Source organism: Coregonus clupeaformis, chromosome 3 (genome assembly GCF_020615455.1).
Source record: "Coregonus clupeaformis isolate EN_2021a chromosome 3, ASM2061545v1, whole genome shotgun sequence".
NCBI lineage: Eukaryota > Metazoa > Chordata > Actinopteri > Salmoniformes > Salmonidae > Coregonus > Coregonus clupeaformis.
In genome coordinates, this window is record NC_059194.1 from 14,991,613 (window position 1) to 15,018,437 (window position 26,825).

Below are 26,825 nucleotides of genomic sequence, written 5' to 3' on the forward strand. Positions count from 1 at the left end.
ACGGTCAGAGCCGGTGTAGTACGATTCAATCTTAGTCCTGTATTGACGCTTTGCCTGTTTGATGGTTCGTCTGAGGGCATAGCGGGATTTCTTATAAGCTCCAGCCTTTAGCGCGGTGTAGATTTTGCCTGTAATCCATGGCTTCTGGTTGGGATATGTACGTACGGTCACTGTGGGGACTACGTCGTCGATGCACTTATTGGTGAATCCCGGAAAATATTCCAGTCTGTGCTAGCAAAACAGTCCTGTAGCGTAGCATCTGCATCATCTGACCACTTCCTTATTGAGCGAGACAATGTTGGATCTGTGTGTCATTTTATTTAATCTAGCCTACTGGTGTGTCATGTCATGTGTGAATATCTGACATGTCACGAAAAGTATAAGTCAGCATTTTTTTTATATAACTTTTTTTTAACCTTTATTTATCCAGGAAGTCCCATTGAGGTCAGAATACCTCTTTTACAAATAAGACCTGGGCCCGGTTTCCCGATAGCGAAGGAATTTAGGCTTACGAGTGTTTAAACAATTAATATTTTCTACAACAGCCGAAGATGCAACATGTGTTTCCCAAAACACCATCCAGAGAGGAACGGTCGCTAAGTGCGTCGTTGGAGCATGTGTCGATACTGATAGGATCGAAAGAAAAGAGAGCACAGCTCTTGGATCAGCTTTCTCTATTCAAATCGTATAATTATTTCACAATACTGATGAAGGATCAGCTCCTCGAGAGATTACCACCTACGGCTGCAAATATTGAGGCGGCTTATTCTAATGCTTACCCTATAATAATGTACTACATCAAGATTTGGCACATCGTCGCTCACGTTAGGCTACACATCATGAAATATATTGAGACAAAAACAGACAGTAGCCTAGCAACATATAACTCAATTGATTGAACATGAAATGTATTTGAATATGATTGAAATAGGCCTATAGCCTACTGTTAATTTTAATGCAGTCATCTCGGTTTTCATCTGAAGCATCTTTTTATACGTTGCTTGTTTGTATCATTTGCAAAGACATTGGCAACTTTGTATTTCTAGTAAACTTTGTTCTGTTGTCATCGGTGGTCACAGAGACAGATAAACCATGTGATTCTATGTTTAGCGGTGATCTTCTGTGTAAAAAGTGACGCAGGAGGGCAAAAAATAATCTAAGGACGCACTTAGCTGTTCTACGAGTGGTCTCGTTAAAATACGAGGGTTTTCAAGTACAACGTTAATAACGATGGTTTTAGGAAACAGCTGGAAGATTTGACGATGCTCCTACAAAGGTTCTAACGAGATCCTTTTGGAAACCGGGCCCTGGCAAATGCGGTTCTGACTAAAGAGAGAACAGCTAAAACCGGAAGTGACTTTTTCGTAGCAGGTTAGAGAATTTACTCAGCAGGTTAGGATAATTAACGTGGCAGGTTAGGAGGTTAAGGTTAGGGAAAGGGTTAGGGTTAGCTAAAATGTTATCCTAACCTGCTACAAAAAGTAACTTCCGGTTGTAGCTGTCTCAACCGGCAACTGCAGTATAATTATAAGGGGTGGAAGGAAGTACTTACGTAGACTTTTCATCCATCCAACTTCAGATTTCCTCTCATTTTTATTGATCCCCTGCTGGTCTTATTGAAGTCCTTAATACTAATAGTATTAAGCCACTGGAAAGACAAATTAAAGTACTTGAGTGACTGATGATGAATCTTACATAGGTTCTTGAGCTTTCCCAGAATGCTTTGAGCTTAAAAGGCATCTAATCACGGGTACCATTATCTACAATTATATCCACAAGCACCACTTCAGATTCCTGAGATTTTTAGCTATGTGCCTTCTGACATGTGTCTTACTTTGAGAACTAGAAGCATCTGTGAGGGATCTACCTGATATTAGTTCCTGAATCATTTTGGTGATGCTAACTCACAATGGTGCTGCATGTTTGATTGAATCATTAGTTTGCTTTTTGTTTGAATTCCCCATGAATGTAATCTGCAGAGATTGTTAAAAAATAAAACCTTGCATTAAGGACACCTGCTCTTTCCATTACATAAACTAACCAGGTGAATCCAGGTGAAAGCTATGCTCCTTTATTGATGTCACTTGTTAAATCGACTTCAGTCAGTGTAGATGAAGTGGAGGAGACAAATTAAAGAAGGATTTCTAAGCTTTGAGACCATTGAGACATGGATTGTGTATGTGTGCCATTCAAAGGGTGACAAATTATTTAAGTGCCTTTGAATGGGATATGGTAGTAGGTGCCAGGCGCACCGGTATGAGTGTGTCAAGAACTGCAACGCTGCTGGGATTTTCACGATCAACAGTTTCCCGTGTTTATCAAGAATGGTCCACCACTCAAAGGACATCCAGCCAACTTGACACAACTGTGGGAAGCATTGGAGTCAACATGTTGACACCTTGTAGAGTACAAATTTAGGCTGATCTGAGGGCAAAAGGGGGTTCAACTGAATATTAGGAAGGTATTCTTAATGTTTTGTACACTCAGTGTATTAACTCTTTATGGCCAAAAAGCCTTCAGCCTTTTCTTGTCCTTGATCATTTTTTCTGTATGCAATGTTGTCTTCCGGCTGGAGTAACATGCTACTTTTTAATTATCTAATGAATTCAATGAATCAATCAGGATACTTTACAGTAAAGAGGGGCTGCAAAAAACTAATTACTTACTGCATAGAGTTTTCTGCGCCTCCTCTCTACCGTAAAGTAATATGATACTGTCTGGCCAAAAAGGGTTCACATCAGGTGGGGGGGGGGGGTTTGTAAATTAAGTCTTGTGAATTAGCGCACAGGATAAGACAACAATATTTGCATTTCTGGCACACAAAAAACATAAATTACTGACATCAAAGGCAAATAGATTGCTGTTGGAGAACTGAGACAGCAAAACACTGAAGTTCTCTTAAAAAGGAGGCAATGTCAGCTGTCCTTAATTATTATTATTCAACATCAAACATTTTCTGGTATGAGAGAGGTAGGAAAGAAAGATTAACCTGGCATTGTTTTTACAGAGAAGCAATTATTTTTCACGCTGACTTTCAGGGGGAAATGTGTTCTCATGTGACATTACACAGCAGATTTGCGAAAAAGCTCTTTGTCAATCTTAACATTGCTTAGTTTCTTGAAAAAATTATAAACTATAGCCATTCAATAGCGCTGTGACTTTCAGCATAGCTACTATGCTTTTGATCTCGTACAATGGCAATCCAGAAATGAAGGATGACTGTGTGATGGGCATGGACAGCCATATGAATTAAAGCAATTGAGCATCTGAAAATGAAATGGTACTGTAGTCCATACCATCTAGAAGTTTGAGATCATGGGCCCATTTGAAAGATGGCAACTTGAGACATCGTATCAACACACGCACGTACTCACACGAACGCGCAACAGACGCACACTCTCACACAAACCCACACACACATCCCCAACACATCCGATGAAGAGTGAGAGGCGTCGAAAGATTTTGATTCCCCTAATTGACGTTTTACACTCCAGCTTGATAAGATGATCATGTCAAGAATGGCGACTGTGTAGGTCTCTGCTAATCTCTGTTCCCTATCTCCAGTCCATGCCTTTGCTGAGAGGTGCTTTCATTTGAAAGGCAATGGTTTTGTCAATAGGAAGCGGACCTGAAACACACACGGCTTTCGTATCTCCAAACGTTACCTCGAGTCTGCAGAAAGGCGTACCATGGAACAGTAGATAAGCACAATTCCAGGGTGTGTGCTGCTGTGTAACATTACCATGGGGTATTCAAGTCCTTCCATAATAAGCAATATTGAAAATGTGCAATACAGCACATCCATGTAATAATTTGGTTATAAAAACCAAGTAGCAGTCCTTCCACTCCTTTAATTGTGTAGGCTGTGCATGCTCTTATGTATTTTCCCTACGGCTTTCTGGCATTGACAAACATCCTAGTTATTAATCATGGCCCGTCACTGGAGGCAGGAGCATGTCGTTGCCATAATCTCATGCTCCCATTACAAGGACTCGATACATACGTACAGACTCGGCTCCTCTAGGACTAGGAGAAAACACCTGTACCACGCAATCTTTTCCTGTTGATTTCCTACATGGCACGCTTTCCCTGATAAGATTCAACATATTCCAATTTCCAGGCCCCAGTGCACATTCAAAAATGCCTATAAATTGCCCTGTAATGCCCTGACTGCTTTGAAATCGTGGTGAGTGAACGTAAACCAAATATTATATTGAGAGACACTCTTGAGATGTAGGTTATTATTCAGCCCGAACTGGGTGCTTCAAACGAGCATCCATGTCAGCTTGATCCAAACGCTAGATTATTAATGATTGACGCTGTAGCTGTGTAGCCGGCTGCATGCACGGCTAGTTTGAGTGTTTGTAGAGTTTGCCATGTGTGCACACAAGTAACAACCTGTGTGCCCGAGCCTTAACCCCCGGTTCCCCTTCAGGTGTTTTCCAAAGGTCTCCGAACTGCCAGGGGCTTATTTCACAGCCTGGCTGCTCCTGGTCAGGGTGCCCTGGGCTCGTTGCCAAACAGAGTCAAACACACAGCACAGGACAACTCACACAAGTACAACAACAAACCTAACCTTCATTCTGAGATGATAGGCTAAAAACTCTCGAAACCACCTTTGCTTTTACTGACCTGAAAGGAAGACTCTGATCTCCATGGAATAGGCACACTGGACCCTGAATATACAATTAACAACAGACAATTTGGTACCTCGAAGGTGAAGACAACGAGCTTCATTCACAGCCATTTTGCTAACGCTAATAGGTAGGAGGTTGGACTGTGACAGCAAACATTTATCTCCCCCATCTAAAAGGCACACATAAGGTGATGAGACGACAGAGCAAGAGCACACAATGGTTCGATGGTTTATGTACTGTACTAGATAATGGTACATAAGAGCATTACATGGTATGGCAGAGGCTATCAATGCGAAGGAAGCGTCTGAATTAGAAATGCTAACGCTATCTACAGACACAGAACTGTGTCCTGCGGAGAACAGAGGAAGATGCATGAAACAGTTCATCAAGATACATGTATTTGAGGGACAAAATGGAAGAAAAGAAAACATGATATAAATGTCAAATAATAATAAAGCTGAGGGTGTTTCCTTCTCATGAGATATTGGAGGATTATTGTGTGAAGCTAGCATGCTATCTTTTGCCCTTGATTAGATATTCATTCAAGCCCTGTTGATTTGTTGAAAAGAACGTATTCAGAGAACATCTAGAACAACAGTACAGATGTAGGATATTAATCTAATCACCCTGTTGCAGGATAACTTTCCTACAATGCAGGAAATGTAAAACCTGTAGTGTATTTGAGGTTTAAAAAGGCTTCTGAAGTTTGTGATTTCCTCTTTGAAATTTCAGACTTGATTTTCCCTTACGAAAAACGTATCAACCCCTACAAAAATATCCATTAATTATAATCCACATAATAATTCACATTTCCTGTTGCTGCAGGATTATTTTCCTGCTGTAGCAAACTGGCTGAAATTAAGATCCTATATCTGTAATTGCTACCTGGATCTCTTCACATTGTAACTCCCATTTCAAGCAGAAACTGCTGACATTTTATTCACAAGGAGGAGACACAACTAATCGTTAATGAGAATGTGAAAGCGTGGAAGCATTAATTAATTTTTGTATGCAAAATAGAGCATATTTTCTTCCGATTTTAATTTGATTCATTTTGTCAGATTTATTTTTTTAAATGACTGTGATTATACAAAATGTCTGATGGCATAAAGTGATAGCCAATTCTTATGCTGTGTGTGTGATGGCTTGTCAAGTTCAGTCTCAATGTCACGCCACAATGGCACTTTATCTCAAGACGGGAACGGTGACATTATAACAGCGTAGTCTATTGGTTCGTAATGGTCGCAATTAACTTATCAGCATATCGTCCTTCGCTCGGTGAGGGTGAGAGCGTGACTCACCGCATTTCTTCCTGTGAAAGTACTGAACGCCCACCAGCCCAAAACAGAGGGACACATGCTGTCCAGAGCACCAGTTGTTTGGACTGCCAAGATGAAGGGTTTCGGAATCTGATGTTCACACTTGCCCTGAATCATCAATAGAGCATTTGCACATATTAACATACAGTTAGTGGGGGGGCAATTAACACCCACATTTATAATGAGACCGCTATGTTTCCTCACTAAAATATGCCACAAGTGATCTTCGTCTATATCATTAATCATTCCATTAGGAGTAGCCTAATCACCATTCACTTCAGACCTCAATGGGTCTCTAATGGGTCTTCTGAATGACACTCATAAAATAACCTTTCACAACTTAAACAGTTATAGATTTAGTCTAAGATAATTTGCGCTAAATTGGTATATTGCTTTCACCCTGTGTGTGGTGTGACAGACAGCACTTTTCTAATCACATCCAAGAAGGACCATGATTTTAATGTCACAGGTTGTGACACACACACACACACACACACACACACACACACAAACACACTAACACAGAAACACACTGTAAGAAGAATGTCTTATTATGGGGTCTCCAATGCCTTGTAGTCCCCACAAACAGAACAATACAGAATAAATGACTTGTCGGAAAAAGCTCAGTCCTGAGTTCTCCAATACGAGTGATGACCTTCTGGTCGGTGATGTGTCAGACAGAGCCATCGTGGCCTCCAGCTGTGGCTGCAGTGGGAGGGAGGAGCCAGACACCATTACCTCTTGCTGATGAGACCCTTATGTGGTCCCCTGAGCATGCTGGGTAAAGGGCCCGCAGGCTATGGAACCGGCAGCAGGCTTAATGTGACGGGGGGAACGACGACGACAAGAGGGCCACTCACATGAATCTTGAGAGAGGGCTTTTCAGTTGATTGCCTTGACTTACATCCATTTAGATAAAAAGGTGCAACCAGGGTAATTTCCATAAGGTTGTGTGTTTGGGGTAAAAAAAAGAGAGAGGGACAATTGCGATACTCTTCATTTATGAGGCTTGATGACACTCAGCTTTAATTGAGGTCAGGCAAGGTAGAAACTGGTTTGATCTGGTTCTGTCTGAAAGCTCAGATATATTCCAGGGCCTTAATATTCACTCATAGCAACATTGCTTTATTCCTGTTCTCATGTCCCCCACTGGCTATCTAACAAGCCATTGTTACTGTACAACACCACGTCAACCTTATATAACAACCATATTCTGCACAGGGAGCTTCAACTTGGGACTTTGTTTAGTATAATTTCAAACTGGATCAACACCAGGACGCGAAAAATAAAAGATAATTGACAGTTAGACCAGTTAGACAGCATGAGAGTTTCACTGGGGGAAACAACGTCTCCCTCAATGGGTGAGGTCATCCAGTGGAGGGTATATAGAGGAAGAGATTATCCATCACGGGGGGCCTCTGGAGTCTCTCGTGATTCATTACATTAGAGCTCCCCACGGAAAGGGTCAAGCACTGATCGCAGGGCCAATACAACTTTAGCTTCAAGATCAAAAAGGAAATACTTCGCTCTGTCAATACGAGCTGGAATCAGAGGTCAGAGAAGTTGAGTCAGAGTAGCTTTTGTACAAGACATTCTAAACTCTTCTTTAAAGTCCGGCCAAGAGGATGTCAGTCAATCGGGCTGTTTGATCAAACAGATTATTTCATGTGGTGCGGTATCATAAGGTGCAGTTAAGGAATGAATGATAATAGATTATAGAATTTAAGGAGGAAAACATGAATCTCATTCAGGAGTGACGATTTTTTTTGTAACACAAAGAGTTAAACATAAAATCATGCTGAGACACAGACTCATAAACCGGCTCAGGGAGAAAATAGAGTCCAAAGTTTCCCCTCTCCTCATTAGCATAATATTAAAGTGATTCATAACATGGAGATGTGACAGAAGCCACCTGGTCACCGTGGGTTTTAGACAGGTGGTGAGTTACTGTTCCTCTATGTAATTAAATAATTATTACATTATTTTGTATTTTGTTGGGCTGAAAAGCTAACAACTAGTTTCAGGATCATTTCCTACGCATATCATTATTCCCCTTTTTTTATATGAAAAAGATAATTGGCATTTCTCATAATTATATACATGATGAATTGAAATTATCGAACTTTGCCTCTGAAAGTGAACCGTTCAGGCAAAAACGAAAGGAGAGGGTAGTTTTTTCAATCTTCCGGCTATGGATTGATTTTCAATTTTAATCTCACAGTTACTTTATAGTCTGCTGTAAACACAAAGCATCGATCCAACTATGCAGCCATGCATTCACATGTACCTGGAGGTCAGCTATATAATGGTACCTGGAGCTCAGCTATATAATGGTACCTGGAGCTCAGTTATATAATGGTATCTGGAGCTCAGTTATATAATGGTACCTGGAGCTCAGCTATATAATGGTATCTGGAGCTCAGTTATATAATGGTACCTGGAGCTCAGTTATATAATGGTACCTGGAGCTCAGCTATATAATGGTACCTGGAGCTCAGCTATATAATGGTACCTGGAGCCCAGTTATATAATGGTACCTGGAGCCCAGTTATATAATGGTACCTGGAGCTCAGCTATATAATGGTACCTGGAGCTCAGCTATATAATGGTACCTGGAGCCCAGTTATATAATGGTACCTGGAGCTCAGCTATATAATGGTATCTGGAGCTCAGCTATATAATGGTACCTGGAGCTCAGCTATATAATGGTACCTGGAGCTCAGCTATACAATGGTACCTGGAGCTCAGTTATACAATGGTACCTGGAGCTCAGTTATATAATGGTACCTGGAGCTCAGTTATATAATGGTACCTGGAGCTCAGCTATATAATGGTACCTGGAGCTCAGCTATATAATGGTACCTGGAGCTCAGCTATATAATGGTACCTGGAGCTCAGCTATATAATGGTACCTGGAGCTCAGTTATATAATGGTACCTGGAGCTCAGTTATATAATGGTACCTGGAGCTCAGCTATATAATGGTACCTGGAGCTCAGCTATATAATGGTACCTGGAGCTCAGTTATATAATGGTACCTGGAGCTCAGTTATATAATGGTACCTGGAGCTCAGCTATACAATGGTACCTGGAGCTCAGCTATATAATGGTACCTGGAGCTCAGTTATATAATGGTACCTGGAGCTCAGCTATATAATGGTACCTGGAGCTCAGTTATATAATGGTACCTGGAGCTCAGCTATATAATGGTACCTGGAGCTCAGCTATATAATGGTACCTGGAGCTCAGCTATATAATGGTACCTGGAGCTCAGTTATATAATGGTACCTGGAGCTCAGCTATATAATGGTACCTGGAGCTCAGCTATATAATGGTACCTGGACCTCAGCTATATAATGGTACCTGGAGCTCAGTTATATAATGGTACCTGGAGCTCAGTTATATAATGGTACCTGGAGCTCAGCTATATAATGGTACCTGGAGCTCAGTTATATAATGGTACCTGGAGCTCAGTTATATAATGGTACCTGGAGCTCAGTTATATAATGGTACCTGGAGCTCAGTTATATAATGGTACCTGGAGCTCAGCTATATAATGGTACCTGGAGCTCAGCTATATAATGGTAGGCGGTTCACATTATCTACATTATAGCTTAAAAAAACGTATGTTTTACTGTAAGCAGATACCGTAAGCAGATACCGTAAGTGGTTGGATAAACGCTTTCAATGTGTTTCGGTAAAGGTCAAGATAAAATATTTAAAAATCATCCAGTGGCAGACTAATTATAATGTTTGCACCAGAATGGCAAAATGAAACCAGAAAGCTTTGTGAATGCCCAGAAAAGGACAGTTAAATGAACAGAGAAGCATCTGACAGCCGTTTCATAACAACCTCAACTCCTCACCGCCACTTTGTGATCTGGGTGAATTGCCTAGTTAATGTTTTAGTCAGTTTTTCTGATTTAGTGTGTGTGTGTATGTGTGTGTGTGTTTGTGAGACAGAAAGAGATAGAAATGTTAACGTTAACATCACTAAAGCCTAACCAGAAGTATTTACCTGTCAGTCCCATTTAGATGTACTGTAGCTTTCACCTGGATTCACCTGGTCAGTGTATGCCATGGAAAAAGCAGGTGTTCATAATGTTTTGTACAATCAGTGTAGATGCATACATTATGATGACATAATCAACATCTGAAGTGACCAGATAAGAGTTGGTTGGAAAGTATATACAAAGAAAATCAATGCAAATGTGGACTTCTATTCATATTAAATCTATAAAATTGTATTTTGTACTACAGCCGACATGTATTTTGTACTACAGCCGACATGTATTTTGTACTACAGCCGACATGTATTTTGTACTACAGCCGACATGTATTTTGTACTACAGCCGACATGTATTTTGTACTACAGCCGACATGTATTTTGTACTTCAGCCGACATGTATTTTGTACTACAGCCGACATGTATTTTGTACTACAGCCGACATGTATTTTGTACTTCAGCCGACATGTATTTTGTACTTCAGCCGACATGTTTGTTGGTTTCATTTAATTTGTCTCTATATTACCATTTTTATGATAATCACATAGATTGCTTTCCCGCATGGGTTCTTTGTCCATGAATACAGAGGCTGTCAAGGCTATAGCTCATATTTATTTGAGGCCTCTGCAGCCTTTCAAGGATTCTGGGTATTCAAACTTGAATGTATATGAGGGTTCTAAGTTATCTGTATATATAATGCTCCTTTATATGGTCCTTCTTCATTTGATACTTTTTAATGATGTACATTGTCAATTAAAATTCATACAAATAATCCTATTCCTATGTGAAACCTTTTGAAACCTTCAACTCTTCTTGATGTAAGTATCAGTAGAAGTATTGTTGTCCAATCAGGGTAGGGATCATTAAAATGTTATCCTTGGGCATGTGGATAAAACATGAAAAAAGAATGTAGTATTCATACTGTAGCCTCCAGTACATTCTGACCTGCACAGTACAGTCCGGTTTTACTATAATTTTGAACCCTTTACTATAACTTACAACCCTTTACTATGATTTAGAACCCTTTACTATAAGACAGAAAGCTGGGCAGTTGTATGAAATTATAAAATGGGCAGTTTGGGTCCTTGATGCTGATTGGCTGAAAGCTGTGGAATATCAGACAATATACCATGGATACTTGTTTAATGTTTATTTATGTTGGTAACTAGTTTATAATAGCAATAAGGCACCTCTAGAGTTTTGTGGTATATGGCCAATATACCACGGCTAAGGTCTGTATCCAGGCACTATGCTTCGCGCCGTGCTTAAGAACAGTCCTTAGCCTTGATATAATGGCCAATATACCACCCCCCTTGGGCCTTATTGCTTAAATTTACCACAACACGGGTGTGATATGGCTCCCCGAAATGTTGCTGAAGTGTAACCCAAAATGGTTCCCTTTATTTGTATTTAATTGCACAGCCTGGAGTTGATAATAGTGCAGCTACTTGCCGCAGAAGACAATACTAACACACACATTTTGTTAACTGGGAGAAAACTTATTGTTAGCTTGCTTTGTGCACCTCTGCAGCTAGCTATCTAAGTAGGTCACAAGCTAACTCAATGTTCTCTCACCAATATAGTTGTTTTCCATCCAAACTTGGAAACAGCAGGTCAAACAAGTAACGTATTTCACTTATTTTAGTTTTGCCACTTGCGTTAACGACTGCATCATTGTAACAGACAAGATTAATTAAATGTCCAACACTGCCCACAGCGAGTCATCAAATGAAGTACAGCAAGAGCTCTCAGCAAGAATCTAAGCAAATGCTAGCTAGCCAGCAACCTACATTTACCTGCCACATTTCTCCCTGTTATTAGACCTGCATCATAAAATGACGGTAAACAGCAAGCATCTCTTAACTAGCTATGCTTAACTTTTGGACTTGTTAGTTTGTTTTCTCACATCGACCAAGAATGCTGAACTTTCTCTGTCTCAGTAGCAGGAACACCAGTGTGGAAGGTTTGCTGCTTCACCAATGGCCTTACAGAAAAGGGAGAAAGCTACAACAGTTTCAACATTACCTTTTGTTTCGCACAGTGCTGCCATATGTTGTCTCTAACCTCAAACAGGTGATTCTCAGGTTCGAAGGGCATGTACAAGACTACTGAGGCAGGTAATCTCAAGCAGCAGCCGGTTTTCCGCATCTACACTGCTGCCTCCCTCCAACATGGCTCATCTACACTGCTGCCTCCCTCCAACATGGCTCATCCACACTGCTGCCTCCCTCCAACATGGCTCATCTACACTGCTGCCTCCCTCCAACATGGCTCATCTACACTGCTGCCTCCCTCCAACATGGTTAATCTACACTGCTGCCTCCCTCCAACATGGCTCATCTACACTGCTGCCTCCCTCCAACATGGCTCATCTACACTGCTGCCTCCCTCCAACATGGTTCATCTACACTGCTGCCTCCCTCCAACATGGTTCATCTACACTGCTGCCTCCCTCCAACATGGCTCATCTACACTGCTGCCTCCCTCCAACATGGCTCATCTACACTGCTGCCTCCCTCCAACATGGTTCATCCACAATGCTGCCTCCCTCCAACATGGCTCATCTACACTGCTGCCTCCCTCCAACATGGTTCATCCACACTGCTGCCTCCCTCCAACATCGTTCATCTACACTGCTGCCTCCCTCCAACATGGCTCATCCACACTGCTGCCTCCCTCCAACATGGCTCATCTACACTGCTGCCTCCCTCCAACATGGTTCATCTACACTGCTGCCTCCCTCCAACATCGTTCATCCACACTGCTGCCTCCCTCCAACATGGTTCATCCACACTGCTGCCTCCCTCCAACATGGTTCATCCACACTGCTGCCTCCCTCCAACATGGTTCATCCACACTGCTGCCTCCCTCCAACATGGTTCATCCACACTGCTGCCTCCCTCCAACATGGCTCATCCACACTGCTGCCTCCCTCCAACATGGTTCAGGCACTGCCCTCCCTTTTTTCCCTGAGTGTGATGCTGTGAGCCGGAATATGAGGCGCAGGCTCATTACAATGCAGGGCAATGGATCAACCCCCGCAAAGACATAACAAAGCTGCCAGAAACTTGGACTGAGACTCAGGCTCTTGTAGTTTCCACTGCCCATTTTTGGGAGGCTGATGAAAGGATCGGTTGCCGAAGCCTTTTCCCCACATGATGTCACAGCTCTGACCGGTAATGTTATCGAGTCTAACTCAGTGGGTGACCCAGGCTGGCGCGAGGGCCTCCCAAACTTCCTCAGCTACTGCCTTATATGGATAGATACCATGCACTGTATATGGAGCATAGGATTGGTCAGGCACGGCTTACTCACAATCTGTGAAATGTCATTCCTCCTCACATCTTTCGAGAAGATCAGAAGCACTGACTGTACGGTGCAATTAAAGTATACATTTGTGCAAAATGAAACAATCTGTAGAACTTTATCAACAAACTTTGTTCTTGCATGAAAAAAGCATACAGTACCTGCATCAACTCATGCTCTGAAAAATAGGCCTCTAATATTACCATCATTATGACCAGTCATCCAGACCATAATTGTTGATACCTATATCGCAAGCCCGTCTTGAAAGTCATTAGCAAACAAAGGACAGTTGGTGCTGCTTCATTTGGCTGGTTAACACAAAATCAGATTTAAATCCCCTGCCTCTGAGAAAGAGAGAGAGTCAATGGGCCTAATATAGAGTGATCTTCTCCAGGGGCAGATCCCTGGTAGTGGGCCTATGTTCTTAGCCGCCACTCACACAGACCTGTCAAATGCTTACTGACATTCTCTCAATCCAATTAATTAGGGCCTAACAAGCTAAGGGAAGGGGTGGGATTGGGTACGGAGTTATGGCAGAGGCAGAAGCCTTTTACAGATCCACCCGACAGCATTTCAGAGGATGCCCAATAATGAGGTGGCTGAAGGAACTTGGTGGCTTGTGTCATGTGCCTTTGCTCACCTAGAGGATACATTTGCTGGTGACGTCTGTGGGAAATCTGGGCTTTCTCCCCCGTAATACTTTGGTAGAGTGCTTAAATTTCAAATCCTGGTCTGAGTCAGTCACGCTTTTAGTAATGCTGTGAATGCACTGCATGGCTTTGTGAAACAGTCACCAAACCAAAACAAAGAGCATAGCTGCGATATAATAATTTTGAAACTAAGACCAAATTGGACACATCACAATGTTGAACAAGGGGAAGACTTGTCCTGTGCAAAGAGGATTTGCAATTACCATTGGCCTCCTCTTCCCTGAGTCTGAAATAATGAATCAAGTAGCGGTGAGCGGAGGTGGCAGCCTCTCCTGCATGGAGCAGATGTTGTAAATCCACTGAATCTTCCAGAGACAGGTGCCCTCCAGCCGGTTCCAGTCTACTGCCTTGGTAATGGTTTGTTTCCTTTCCTGGAACACTGGAGAAATCAGGCAGCACCACTCCAACCTCTATCATCTCCGCATTACAAGGTTATACAGCATTTCCAATGCTGGCAGTGGTGTCCTATGACTCTGCTTTGTAACGGCTACAATTACTGAGTGGCCAGAGTGAAAACAGTTGGGCCTATGGGGTCAAAGGATTACCGGTATGTCTGTCTCTTGTTGCCATTATGCCATTTCCTGTCTTTGGGCTGCTGTCAATCAAAGCTCTCAGAGTTCTTGGTACAGGCCAGACAGTACTGATACGATTTATTATTTGGAGACAAATATTTCAGGTCAGACTTTTATATCAACAACCACAATGAGGCCACTAGACTCGTTTAATTGATTTGATTAACTGAAGAGCCCCACATGAAAATAAACGTCACCGGATTAATTTAGGCAAAAAACAATTTGGTGTCATGGCCAGACTGTTATATAGTTCTGGCTGTGCCTACTTAGACTGGATTTTATTGGGTTGCTGAATTGCAGTGTAATTAACTTCACTGTGCATGCAGGCATCATTTGAATGGCCCCATAGTAATTACATGCCATGGAGATTGAGGCCACATTTATGTTTAATAAAATAATAATAAAGCAAATAATACATGCATAGCGATGGATATAAAACCTGTTCAGTTAGTGGAGCCCATTCATCCTGCCTGTCATAAAAGCTGTGTTGCGACCACAATGAAATTAGACAGCTGCATCCATCACGGCTTTGCCAGCGACGTCTTCTTAGAGCTCACTCCCGTTTTTCAATGATGTATTTTGTGTACTCTTCCTCCTGTTTTCCTCAGTTTCTTTGGCTTACATCTCCAAAACTGCAGGGATTAAAAAGGGATGAAGAAAGGATGAATACTGTCATAAATCGTTTTTTGATTTTCTGGTAGTAAAGATGAGAGGGATACCTGCTGAACACAAACACTTAATTCTAAAGATACCAACTGTACACAGTACCTCTCATGTTTACTGATGCAAGAGAAGTTGAAAGGACCGTGAAACCAAAATAACTCCATTAAAACAACACTATGATGAAAGTTATCAGAATAGTACAAATTTATCCCAGCAGGAACAGAAAGAGGTCCATGGTTTCCACCTCCAATCTCAACTTTTTCAAACCAGTAACCGTCTGCAATTTCAAGTCTGACATTTCATTAAATAAATTATTTATCTGAGGATCTTACGAAACCATAGTGGACCACAGGTCCGCAGCTCTGTTTCCGATTGACGCAGGTAAACCGGCTGCTGATATCGCATCTGAGGGGGAGTCAGTCTTCCTTGAAACACTTCCTCACATTCCCTCTTAATCACAGATGGAATGTTAGGCAAACATACTCATTCTCACTCAAAGCCCATATTGTCTGCATTAGGTACAATCTGAGCATATCTAAATATAAAATTCACAGCTTTACTACAGGAACTTTGAAATATAAGTCCTTGGACCATTGTAGTCCATTCTCTTTCCAACAAACCTATCTACCTAAATAAAACTTCAGTCAATCATCCCAATATAGCTCTGTCCCAGAAACACAGTGGGAGACTGGGTAGCTATTTGGTAGCCAAGCTTTAGCCCTCCATTTGAAGTTGTGTCACAAAGGAGCTGTGTCTACCTGTCTGGAACAGGCTTTCTCTCTGGATAACCGCTGACAGACTCCGAACTAATGAGGCTCTGTTTGGCCCTTGGAGGCCACTGTATGTCTATAACCCCAGAGCCATCTCCTGAATTTCTTAACTGGCCTGGTGAGGGGGGGGCAACAGCTTTTAGCCCTACCAAGAGCCGTACTTTTAACAAGTCCCGTTTCAGTTCAACTTCGCATTTTTAGCTCCGGGATCAACAGTCATTTCCAAATGACCACAAAGATGAATCCTGAGCTAAGGACCTTAGGAGTTCTTCAACTGTGACTAGCTCCTAACTCCTTACATTATGTGCTGTCTGGAGCTAGAAGGGTTTAATATTGTAGGTAGATGATTATGTGGAGTATTGAATAATGTCAGGAGGAAAGGTCAAAGCCATCAAACTGATTGACACTAGATGAATGGAAAAGTTCTGGGCTCAAAAGCAAGGTTTAAAGCATCTATAAGGCCCAGACAATAGGGTTTAAAGCATCTATAAGGCCAATACAATAGGGTTTAAAGCATCTATAAGGCCCAGACAATAGGGTTTAAAGCATCTATAAGGCCCAGACAATAGGGTTTAAAGCATCTATAAGGCCCAGACAATAGCAAGGGAACAGAGGCAGCTAACAACCCATTGACTCCATGTAATAGCCATCCTGTCTCTGTAGCTTTTAACGTCGGGTTCTACCAGGAAGAACATCATGATGATCACATCTCAAACACTAATGACTGGGTCTGGAAGAATAACAAGATGGATGCTACAGTATGTGTCTTTTTGATTATTTTATTTTTACTCAGGGGATGAAATGGCAACGCTACTTAACTGAAATGATACAAGTCTGAGGAGGAAATTGTTTCCACTACTGTATAAAAACAAGATTTGAATGAAATCTGTTCATGTGACCTACTCAAAGGCATCAAAATCACATTATTTTATGATGCGACGCTTGTGACAATAATGTAATAATATTATATTAGTTATTATAGGCATTATAAGCAAATATTGAAATTGATTGCTTCCTAATATTTCTTTATAATGTGAAGATCAGTTGCAGTTTTCTGTGATTTATTTTCTATAGTTCTACCTCCCAAGGACAAAGGGTCACACTTACTCCTGAGGACAAGTCTTATTATGAAGAAAACAATAACAGTTTTTTATCATCAACAATGATACATATGAGCATCTGATGTGATTGTAATGACTTGGCCATTTCTCCCACATGAGAAAGCCGTGTGCATCTGCTATATGCTCATCATGGGTAATACCTGCCTCAAATGAGATTCGTGACAAATCCCTTACAAGAGCACAGCCAATATCCTTGGTGATAGCATGCTTGGGGATGGCTTATCTCTCACCATTAAAGACACAGGTCATGTCCCACAATGTCAAAACCTTTAAACCTCAAATTACCTATATGATAGAATAGTGAGGAACCCATTGACCCCATTAGAATAGTGAGGAACCCATTGACTCCATTAGAATAGTGAGGAACCCATTGACTCCATTAGAATAGTGAGGAACCCATTGACCCCATTAGAATAGTGAGGAACCAATTGACCCCATTAGAATAGTGAGGAACCCATTGACCCCATTAGAATAGTGAGGAACCCATTGACTACATTAGAATAGTGAGGAACCCATTGACTCCATTAGAATAGTGAGGAACCCATTGACTCCATTAGAATAGTGAGGAACCCATTGACTCCATTAGAATAGTGAGGAACCCATTGACCCCATTAGAATAGTGAGGAACCCATTGACTCCATTAGAAGCGATTCTGTCTGCATTTCGATTTGTCTGACTCATATTGAAATGCAGACAGAATCGGGTGTGAATATTACACACTGTAAAAGTGCTCATTTATCCGTGATTAGTGCCTGTTGTATTTTTCTAAATCCGAAATGTCATAGGTTTGATAGCTTTAAAGCTAATTTTCAGCCATTATATTAATCCCTACCAATTCAGAACTCTCACTCCTGCTGTGGAGTAGTTGTCAATCATTTTCAAATTGAAATGGTTCCTAGTCTCAATGCCACCAGAGATAATTTCTTACCCATTCAATATGAACCATTAATATTCAATGCGATCACCTTGCTCGCTATAGTTGGACTAGGCTTGTTGAGATGAAATGGTTGTGATCTGACTGATGTACCATTGATGGTATCTCTAAGTTAACATGGTGGGCGAATAAATAGAAAAACCAAAAAGGGAACATTGCATTGCACAAACGTATTTAATCCCGTATCGTTTTGGCCCCCGTATGGATCTGTCAAAGGCAACCCTTGTGCACATTCATCATGCAGATACGATCAATGCTTGGACAGTCTCTTCTGGCTTTTCAAATTATTCTCCTTTCTCATTGGGGTGGACAAGGTGGTTATTCACACTGAGCTCCAACTCATCTGAATGCAGTATCTGGCCTTCCTGTTAGATTAATGTCTTCTTGGAGACCCTGGGCCCTGGACGGAAGATCATCATCCCTCTTGGTCTACATCTCTCTCAATCCCAAAGAGGTAGAGATAGTACTGTAGTTTCACAAAACCAGCTCGTCTTAATGCGTAATCACTGAGGTTTACAGCAACCTAAGATTCAGTATTTCGATATTATATATATATATATATATACACACACACACATACAGTGCCATCAGAAAGTATTCACACCACTTGACTTTTTCCACATTTTGTTGTGTTACAGCCTGAATTTCAAATTGATTAAATTCATATTTTCTGTCACTGATCTACACACAATACCTCATAATGTCAAAGTGGAATGATGTTTTTAGAAATGTTTACAAATTAATTAGAAATTAAAATCTGAAATGTCTTGAGTCAATAAGTATTTAACCCTTTTATTATGGCAAGCCTAAATAAGTTCAGGAGTAAAAATGTGCTTAACAAGTAATATAATAAGTTGCATTGACTCAACTTGTGTGCAATAATAGTGTTTAACAACTCTCTGTACCCCACACATACAGATAATTGTAAGGTCCCTAAATCGAGCAATGAATTTCAAGCACACAACCACAAAGACCAGGGAGGTTTTCGTATGGTTCGCAAAGAAGGGCACCTGACATTGAATATCCCTTTGAGCATGGTGCAGTTATTAATTTGACATTTTGGATGGTGTATCAATACACCCAGTCACTACAAAGATACAGGCGTCCTTCCTAACTCAGAGGCCAATGGTGACTTTAAAACAGTTACTGAGTTTAATGGCTGTGATAGGAGAAAACTGAGCATGTATCAACAACATTGTAGTTACTCCACAATACTAACCTAATTGACAGAGTGAAAAGAAGGAAGCCTGTACAGAATAAAAATATTCCAAAATATGTAATGCAAGTAATACTGCGAAAAATGTGGAAAAGCAATTAACTCTTTGTCTTAAATATAAAACGTTATGTTTGGGGCAAATCCAACAGAACACATCACTGAGTACCACTCTTCATATTTTCAAGAATGTTGGTGGCTGCATCATGTTATGGGTATGCTTGTCATCGGCAAGGACTAGGGAGTCTAAGAAACGGAATAGAGCAAAATCCTGGAGGAAAACCTGGTTCAGAGACAAATTCACCTTTCAGCAGAACAATAACCTAAAACAAAAGGCCAAATATACACTGGAGTTGCTTACCAAGACTACATTGAATGTTCCCGAGTGGCCTAGTTACAGTTTTGACTTAAATCAGCTTGAAAATATATGGCAAGACTTCAAAATGGCTGTCTAGCAATGATCATCAACCAACTTGACAGAGCTTGACACATCTTTTGAAGAATCATGGGCAAATATTGTACAATCCAGGTGTGCAAAGCTCTTAGAGACATACCCAGAAAGACTCACAGCTGTAATCGCTGCCAAAGGTGATTCTAACATGTATTGACTCAAGGGGTAAAAAACTTCTCTAATCAAGTGTTTTATTTTCTATAAATAAAAAATAAAAAATCTTCCACTTTGACATTGCAAAGTATTATGTGTAAAAAAAATTACAATTTAATCTATTTTAATCCCACTTTGTAACACAACAAAATATGGAAAAAGTCTAGAGGTGTGAATACTTTCTGAAGGCACTGAGTGTACATAACATTAGGAATGTCTTCCTAATATTGATTTGCACCCCCTTTTGCCCTCATAACAGCCTCAATTCATCGGGATATGGACTCTACAAGGTGTCGAAAGCGTTCCACAGGGATTCTGGCCCATGTTGACTCCAATGCTTCCCACAGTTGTGTCAAGTTGGCTGGATGTCCTTTGGGTGGTGGACCATTCTTGATACACACGGGAAACTGTTGAGCGTGATAAACCCAGCAGCGTTGCAGTTCTTGACACACTCAAACCGGTGCGCCTGGCACCTACTATCATACCCCGTTCAAAGGCACTTAAATATTTTGTCTTGCCCATTCACCCTCTGAATGGCACACATACACAATCCATGTCTCAATTAAAAATCCTTCTTTAACCTGTCTCCTCCCCTTCATCTACACTGATTGAATGAAGTAGATTTAACAAGTGACATCAATAAGGGATCATAGCTTTCACCTGGTCAGTCTGTCATGGAAAGAGCAGGTATACCTAATGTCTTGTACACTCAGTGTATATCGGTGCATGGTAAACTGAGAACATTTCAGCTGTAGGATATTCTTCTATATTTAACAATGCTCTCCATGGAAATGGAACGATGGTAATATCTGTAGGCCTATTTCTTACAGATGGTCACTGTTTCCATCCAAGACCTAGTGTTTCCTTTAGTACAGTATGTGCTCTTTTATTGAATTATTGGAAATTGACATCATTATGAATCCCCAGTGTTAGCGATGTGCAAAGGGAGCAATTTGATCAAATAGGCTGTTCTATCTATATACTGTTGTTTGACATGGTTATGTGAGTTAAACCCCAGTCTTCTCAACCACACTGCTGCCTCGTCAGTAGGCCACATAAATGCATAATGTCATCTACAGAAAAGGTGATCTATGTACACTTTGCCTTCGTTGTTCTGATGGATTGAATTGTTGCCTGTGCTCATTAGTTAGGACAAGTGGCTCAACAACACTGAATTTACCAATGTAAATACAAAACACCTAAAATACTGCAAGTTAATGTGAGAACAAAAGACAGTGATTGAATACTTAAGCTGGAAAATTGCACCATTATGCTTCTGTTGAGATAAATCTACAGTTATGGATGCATACTGGCAAGATCCATCTGTTATCTTCATCAGTTCTAGCTACCTTACCCTGAATTCAAAATCAAATTCAAAGGCTGGTATACACTAACCCAAAGGAACTAACTATCGATTGTGCATAATTACATGATGTGGTTAGTTTCAAGGTTTTTAAGACCATTGACCTTACGTTTTCAGAGAAGAAAATGCCAAACCATCCAATTGGCTTAAACAGACCTCTTCTTCACCTTATGCCAATTGCATAGACATGAATCATACCATGTTATGATTCTCAATGCATAACTGTATTCATTTCCTTTCAGAATTCCCCACCTCCAACCCCTTCATGTCTCTAATGAAGACAGTCCTGGAGTTGCTGAAGAGAATATCAATACTGAGGCAGGCTTTAGTGCAAATGTCTGTTCTCCTGTTAGCCAGCTGTTGATGAGCTGGGAATGCCAGGTCCCAGTTGAGATGGGAATGATCAACTCTGGTGTCATGGCCATGTCAATAACCATAATGATATTACCCCCGCCTTGCAACAAGGTCAGGATTAACATGTCAGTGTTCTCTTGACTAATAGACATTGATAGCTTACAACTTGAGACTCTCCTTTCTCACTTGCACGCATCAGAGGCAAAAAATCGATAGCGACTTCATCCAATCACATGTCATTCAGCAACGATTACGAAGCCACCCAGGTACCGCTGTGAAATTGGTTGAAATGATTAATATGGGGGAATGTGTCACCGTTTCTGTACTGTTCAGTCAAATGATCAGTAGAGCAGTTCAATGCAGTGGCAGTAAATGAGGTTACCGGTAAATTGTGAAGGTTTGACCAGCACCACTCATAAAGTGAAGGAAAATGTGATGTATCTTGTTAAATTGAGTAAATCTATGCCCAAGTAGGATTAGATAGAATGATATCCACTAGAGTCCTATGAATGCTACAGCTAGATTGGACAATACTCTGATTGCTTTGTTTCATGAATTCATTAATGTTCTACAACCTTTCCTTAGGGGAAAGGCAGCATAGTGTATTACATCAAACTACGTTAAGTAAACTGTTAACTTACAGCAGACAGGTATAATGCTTTGTTAGTTTTGTCGTTATCATGGCCTAACAGCCCTTTTGAGTCAGTAGAAAATAACGATAATGATATGGCTGTTAGGCCTATGCCTATTTAGTCAGGATCATTCAAGATTCTTTTTACTTCCTTGAAAGTGTTCATACATGCTAACAACAAGTCTAACAAAGCAGTATACCTGTCTGCTGTAAATGTGCAACATAGAGAGACATTTGGAAACTAGACATTTCATATTATATGCCTTATAATAAACACATCGTAAAGGCTCATACATGCATATAACAACTCATAAAGCATTATACCTGTTGGCTTTATGCAAAGTGCTGTCATAGGGTTCTTCATCAATGTATAGGGGTTGTAGCTACCCCAAAGGCCGGAAGATAGCGATATTGAGTAATTTCATTTTACCATCCAAAGGCATTGCCTATACACTCGTATCCCCGTGGACCGGTTCCTACATTAAACATTCTCCACTCAGGCTGCAAAGGCTTTGATTGCCTCCTTAACTCGATTGAATGGCGAGAATGCTGAATAAAACTGGGAAAATATGCATAATTTCTTTATGCCAGAGTGGCTAATGTCTAGGAATGATAGCCCCTGATGTTGCATATCGTGTTCAGCAAATCACGTTGCAGCAGTCTGTTGTTTACCTCTGGCTGAAAGCGGGGCACAAAATCAGGAAGTAGCATTAGCCACTCTTGTATGGTTGTGGAAAATGGTGTTTCATAAAAAAAGTGTGCATATTTTCCCCGTTTTTTCCAGCCTTCTCGCCATTAAATCAAGTGGTGGTATTAAAGAACATTCAGCTAATGTGTTCTGTCATGTAAATTAGGTAGAATTGCATGAAATGTGTTTTTTAAAAGGCAGATGTTTATTATGGCTTTATTATAAAGTGGCTTTTTCTTCAACAGTACATTTACTATGCATCGAATTGCATCTTGGTGCATAGATTTGTTTACAGGGGTTGTGGTCGGGCGATTTCTTAATCTGGCCCTGTTTGGATGGTAAAATGAAACGACTCATTATCATCATCTGCCGGCCTTTGGGCTAGGTTGTAGCCTAACGTCAGAGAGTAGTTGATTTACACACGCGCGCGCGCGCACACACACACACACACAATTTAAATGACTTCCTACAATTGCCTACATGTTGAAATTAAAATGATTTCCTACAATAGCCTACATGTTGAAATTATCCCGTCATAATGGTGTATGCGGATTATTGTGCCATATTCATTATCAGAATACCATAGAACACTTATGAAGTGCTAGTCAGTCACTTAATTTCGACCTCATATTGAGATTCAATGTGGCATACATTGCAAGGAAGTAATCACAGAATCTCCAAATGTCGTAAACATAATATCCGACAACTAAAATGTAGGCTACATTATTGCGCGCCAACAACTAAATCACACCTCATAATTTCTACCAATAAATCAACTTCCACCGAAATGTATTACTGTGCTAGTGGACCATTTTTTTAAAATTGAAATATACATAGGTCAGTGATAGAAAATAGAAGCATACTTGATTTGCCTAAATTTACTTTAGTAGCCTTTTACTCAACTGAAAGAGTTATCCAAATCTGCGGGTTTGCTGCATATTGCGAACAGGTTGCAAAACTGAAAATCTCCTTGGTTTCTGTATCCCATGAAATCTTTATCAAAGCAACGTGTCCATCAATATTCATTCATTGCAATATCTCTTAGGGCAGTACAGGTAGAAAATAATAAACGCCTGTTTACTTACCGAAGAAGACGAGATGAAATAGGTAAACTCCCCAAAGATCCATTTTGATTTCCGATGTAAAATTCTGTTTAAATAATTCCAAGATACGCACCACTACACCTACACCTTTGAAATTACACTGAAATACATCCTCCTGTACAAGTGGACTGAATTGTTACAAAGGGATTGATAACCAAGATAACTCCTTGTTCACTAAATTTTTCAGAATTCCATAAGTTTCCCGAAAAGTGGATGGATTAATCAAATGTCATGGACATAAATAACAAAAAAATACGGGCGTAATCGTTATGTAAAACGAACATGTAAAACGTGTTATAAACCCTGAGAAGTTATCTAGGCTACATCTAGGATCAGGTGTGTGAGAGTTTGTGGTTGCCTGCCGCTGTTCTTTCTCCGCCGAAAGCGAGTCCTCTTCGAACGTATTTTCTGTTGGTAAGTGGGAGAGAGAGTGGCTCGGATGGACGAACTGCTGAGAGCGACGTAGGTGAGCATGAGGGAATGGGAGAGGATGGGGGGCACAGCGGGTTACGTAGAGTGGAAGGGACAGTGACACATGACATGCAACGTTCGAGTAAAAAATCACGCAGCATAATATCGCCTCTACAAGTCTACAGTCATGTAGGTCAAGTTATATTGTCCTATTTGTTTCCCAATCTTTCTCAGTCCCGATTGGAAAATAAGATATACCTACCAATTAAGTGAAACTGACTAACAATGATGGATGAACAACACCAGAATAGATGGTCTGACTGAATTCAACATGATACATACAAATGTCCCTGCACTTTAGGAGTGGTGTTGAATTTAAATATGTTTTAATTTTGTATTATCCCAACTTTGTGTGGCAACTGGCAAGGCTAGCATTGCTTATTCAGATTTAAGACAATGGTAAATATGCCTACACACAATAAAGCTTGAAATTACACTGTGACAGAATGATAAAAAATGCAAGAAGGAAAATAAATGAGGAATAAAAACGGGTGCTAAAACAAAACCACGTTTTGGATGGATACAATTAACATAAAATCTATAATAGGACAGACAGATAAGCTCCTGGGGGGAAATAATATTTTGTTTAGGCACTAAGATAATAATTTGCCCCTGTCTGCTTCAGTATCTGTTTATTATTTATATATGTTTATAGAACACTTTTCTCAGTGTTCGTTTTTTCCCATTCTTGGCTCTTGTTGTGTGCTATCTGGGAGGAGACTACCAGATTCCATGACAGCTGGTCCATTTGTGGGTTGTTTTGTGAGAAACACGCAAGACCGGGATTATGACTTTGTTGTTAAGAGTAACAATGACTGGGGAGGGAGGAGGGAGGGTAAAGGCTCTGGGAAAGGGTTGGTTGGGTTGATGGGTGTTCTGCACTGCAGAATATCTAAAATATCATGTGACTTGACTATTGTTTCAAGACCATCTTTAATGTATCAGAGACTCACAGCATCTTCTATCTAGAGAGCAGGGCTGGGAAACTCAGGTGCTGGGAGCTGCATTTGATTGCACACTTGATTCAAATGTTCAAATAATCATGGTCTTCAATTTGGACAATTATTATTTCATGACATGTGTGAAGTTTATGGCCCAGCCCCTAATTCAATGACCGCAGTCCTCCAGGAAGTGTATTTGGGCTTTATTGATCCACCTTTTGGCTCAGCTCCAAAATGGTGACAGCAGCCAATGGAGTTTCCAGATGATCCATCCAAACAGAGCTGGCAGGGGGCAGATAACCACCGGTCGGTCAACCATGTTGGATCATGGTGTAAGGCTGCCCACAGGTCCAGGAGGATCACTGCCATTGGATGCGACGCAACATGGACAGTATAGCATCTTTCATTGATTTCAAAGGAAGCATTTCCTCAGTGGCTGATGGCTGATGGCTGTAGTGCACACAGGTCCAGGAGGATCATCCTGCTGTTTGCTAAAGACTGAAGGGAGACCACTGGAGAACAGTTGTAGCTACTTGGTGTCTCGTTGATTGTCATTCATGTTTTTCCTCAACAATATTTGACTGTACAGCAATAACAATCCATTTGGGTTCCATTTTTACCATACAGACATGGATGATAATGGGGGGGAATTATAATGATGGCCTATTTCATTTTGAGTGCTGAAATTGGAGTCCCAAATGCATCCATGCAGGGCAATAAATGAATTACTGAAGATTATATTTTGGAGTGCTGTCCATTTCATTATTTTATTTTTTATAGACATGCAGGCAGCCCCGCCAGAGGAATCACAAATTGTACTGTACAACAACCTAGTACACTTTATGTTTGTCCTGTACTAGTTCACTTCCTAATAAGCATTTGAAACAATACAACATTACCATCTCAGTTGGAAAGTGAGTACTGCTTATTCTAGGGGGGAAATGAGCTCTAACCATGTTTGTTAAAAAAAAAATGTACAGACACAAAGTGCTTTGGGGATTTTTCGGTAAATCACATATTTGCACTGTGCATTTTGAATTTGTTATTCAAATCGACACTAAATGTTGCAAGAAAAGCAGAAAGCTCTCTCTGAGGGAAAGGGAGCTTAAAAAAGGAGTCTTAAGCCTTGAGGTCTACCCGACATTCTCTGAGGGACGTTCTAGGTGCTGAGGGCACCTAGAACATTAGAGAAAGCGTGACCTAACCCGATCTGACCTGAACCACCTCCACTGAGGATACTCCTAAGGAAACCATTGAGGAGATGAATGCTTTGTCAAGGCAAGCCCTCCTCATAATACATACCCTCTCCATCTGAAGGGCTTTACTCTCCCGGGTTCTCAATTAATCCAAGCTCTTCTCAGTCCTCTGGACTGCTTAGCTTTCAGAAGGGATGGTGGGTCAGCTTTGAAGCCAAAGGAGA

The 26,825-nt window shown here is 40.8% G+C and overlaps 1 protein-coding gene across 1 annotated transcript in view; it reads right to left on the reverse strand.

Moving 5' to 3' along the window:
• Positions 1-24,464, reverse strand: part of gfra4b (GDNF family receptor alpha 4b) — a 47,409-nt gene extending 22,945 nt beyond the window's left edge. Inside the window, exon 1 of the mRNA XM_041849998.1 lies at positions 23,976-24,464. Coding sequence (XP_041705932.1) covers positions 23,976-24,018 — 43 coding nt within the window. The 5' untranslated portion in view covers positions 24,019-24,464. The remainder of the gene's footprint in view (positions 1-23,975) is intronic.
• Between the last annotated feature and the right edge of the window lie 2,361 nt (positions 24,465-26,825).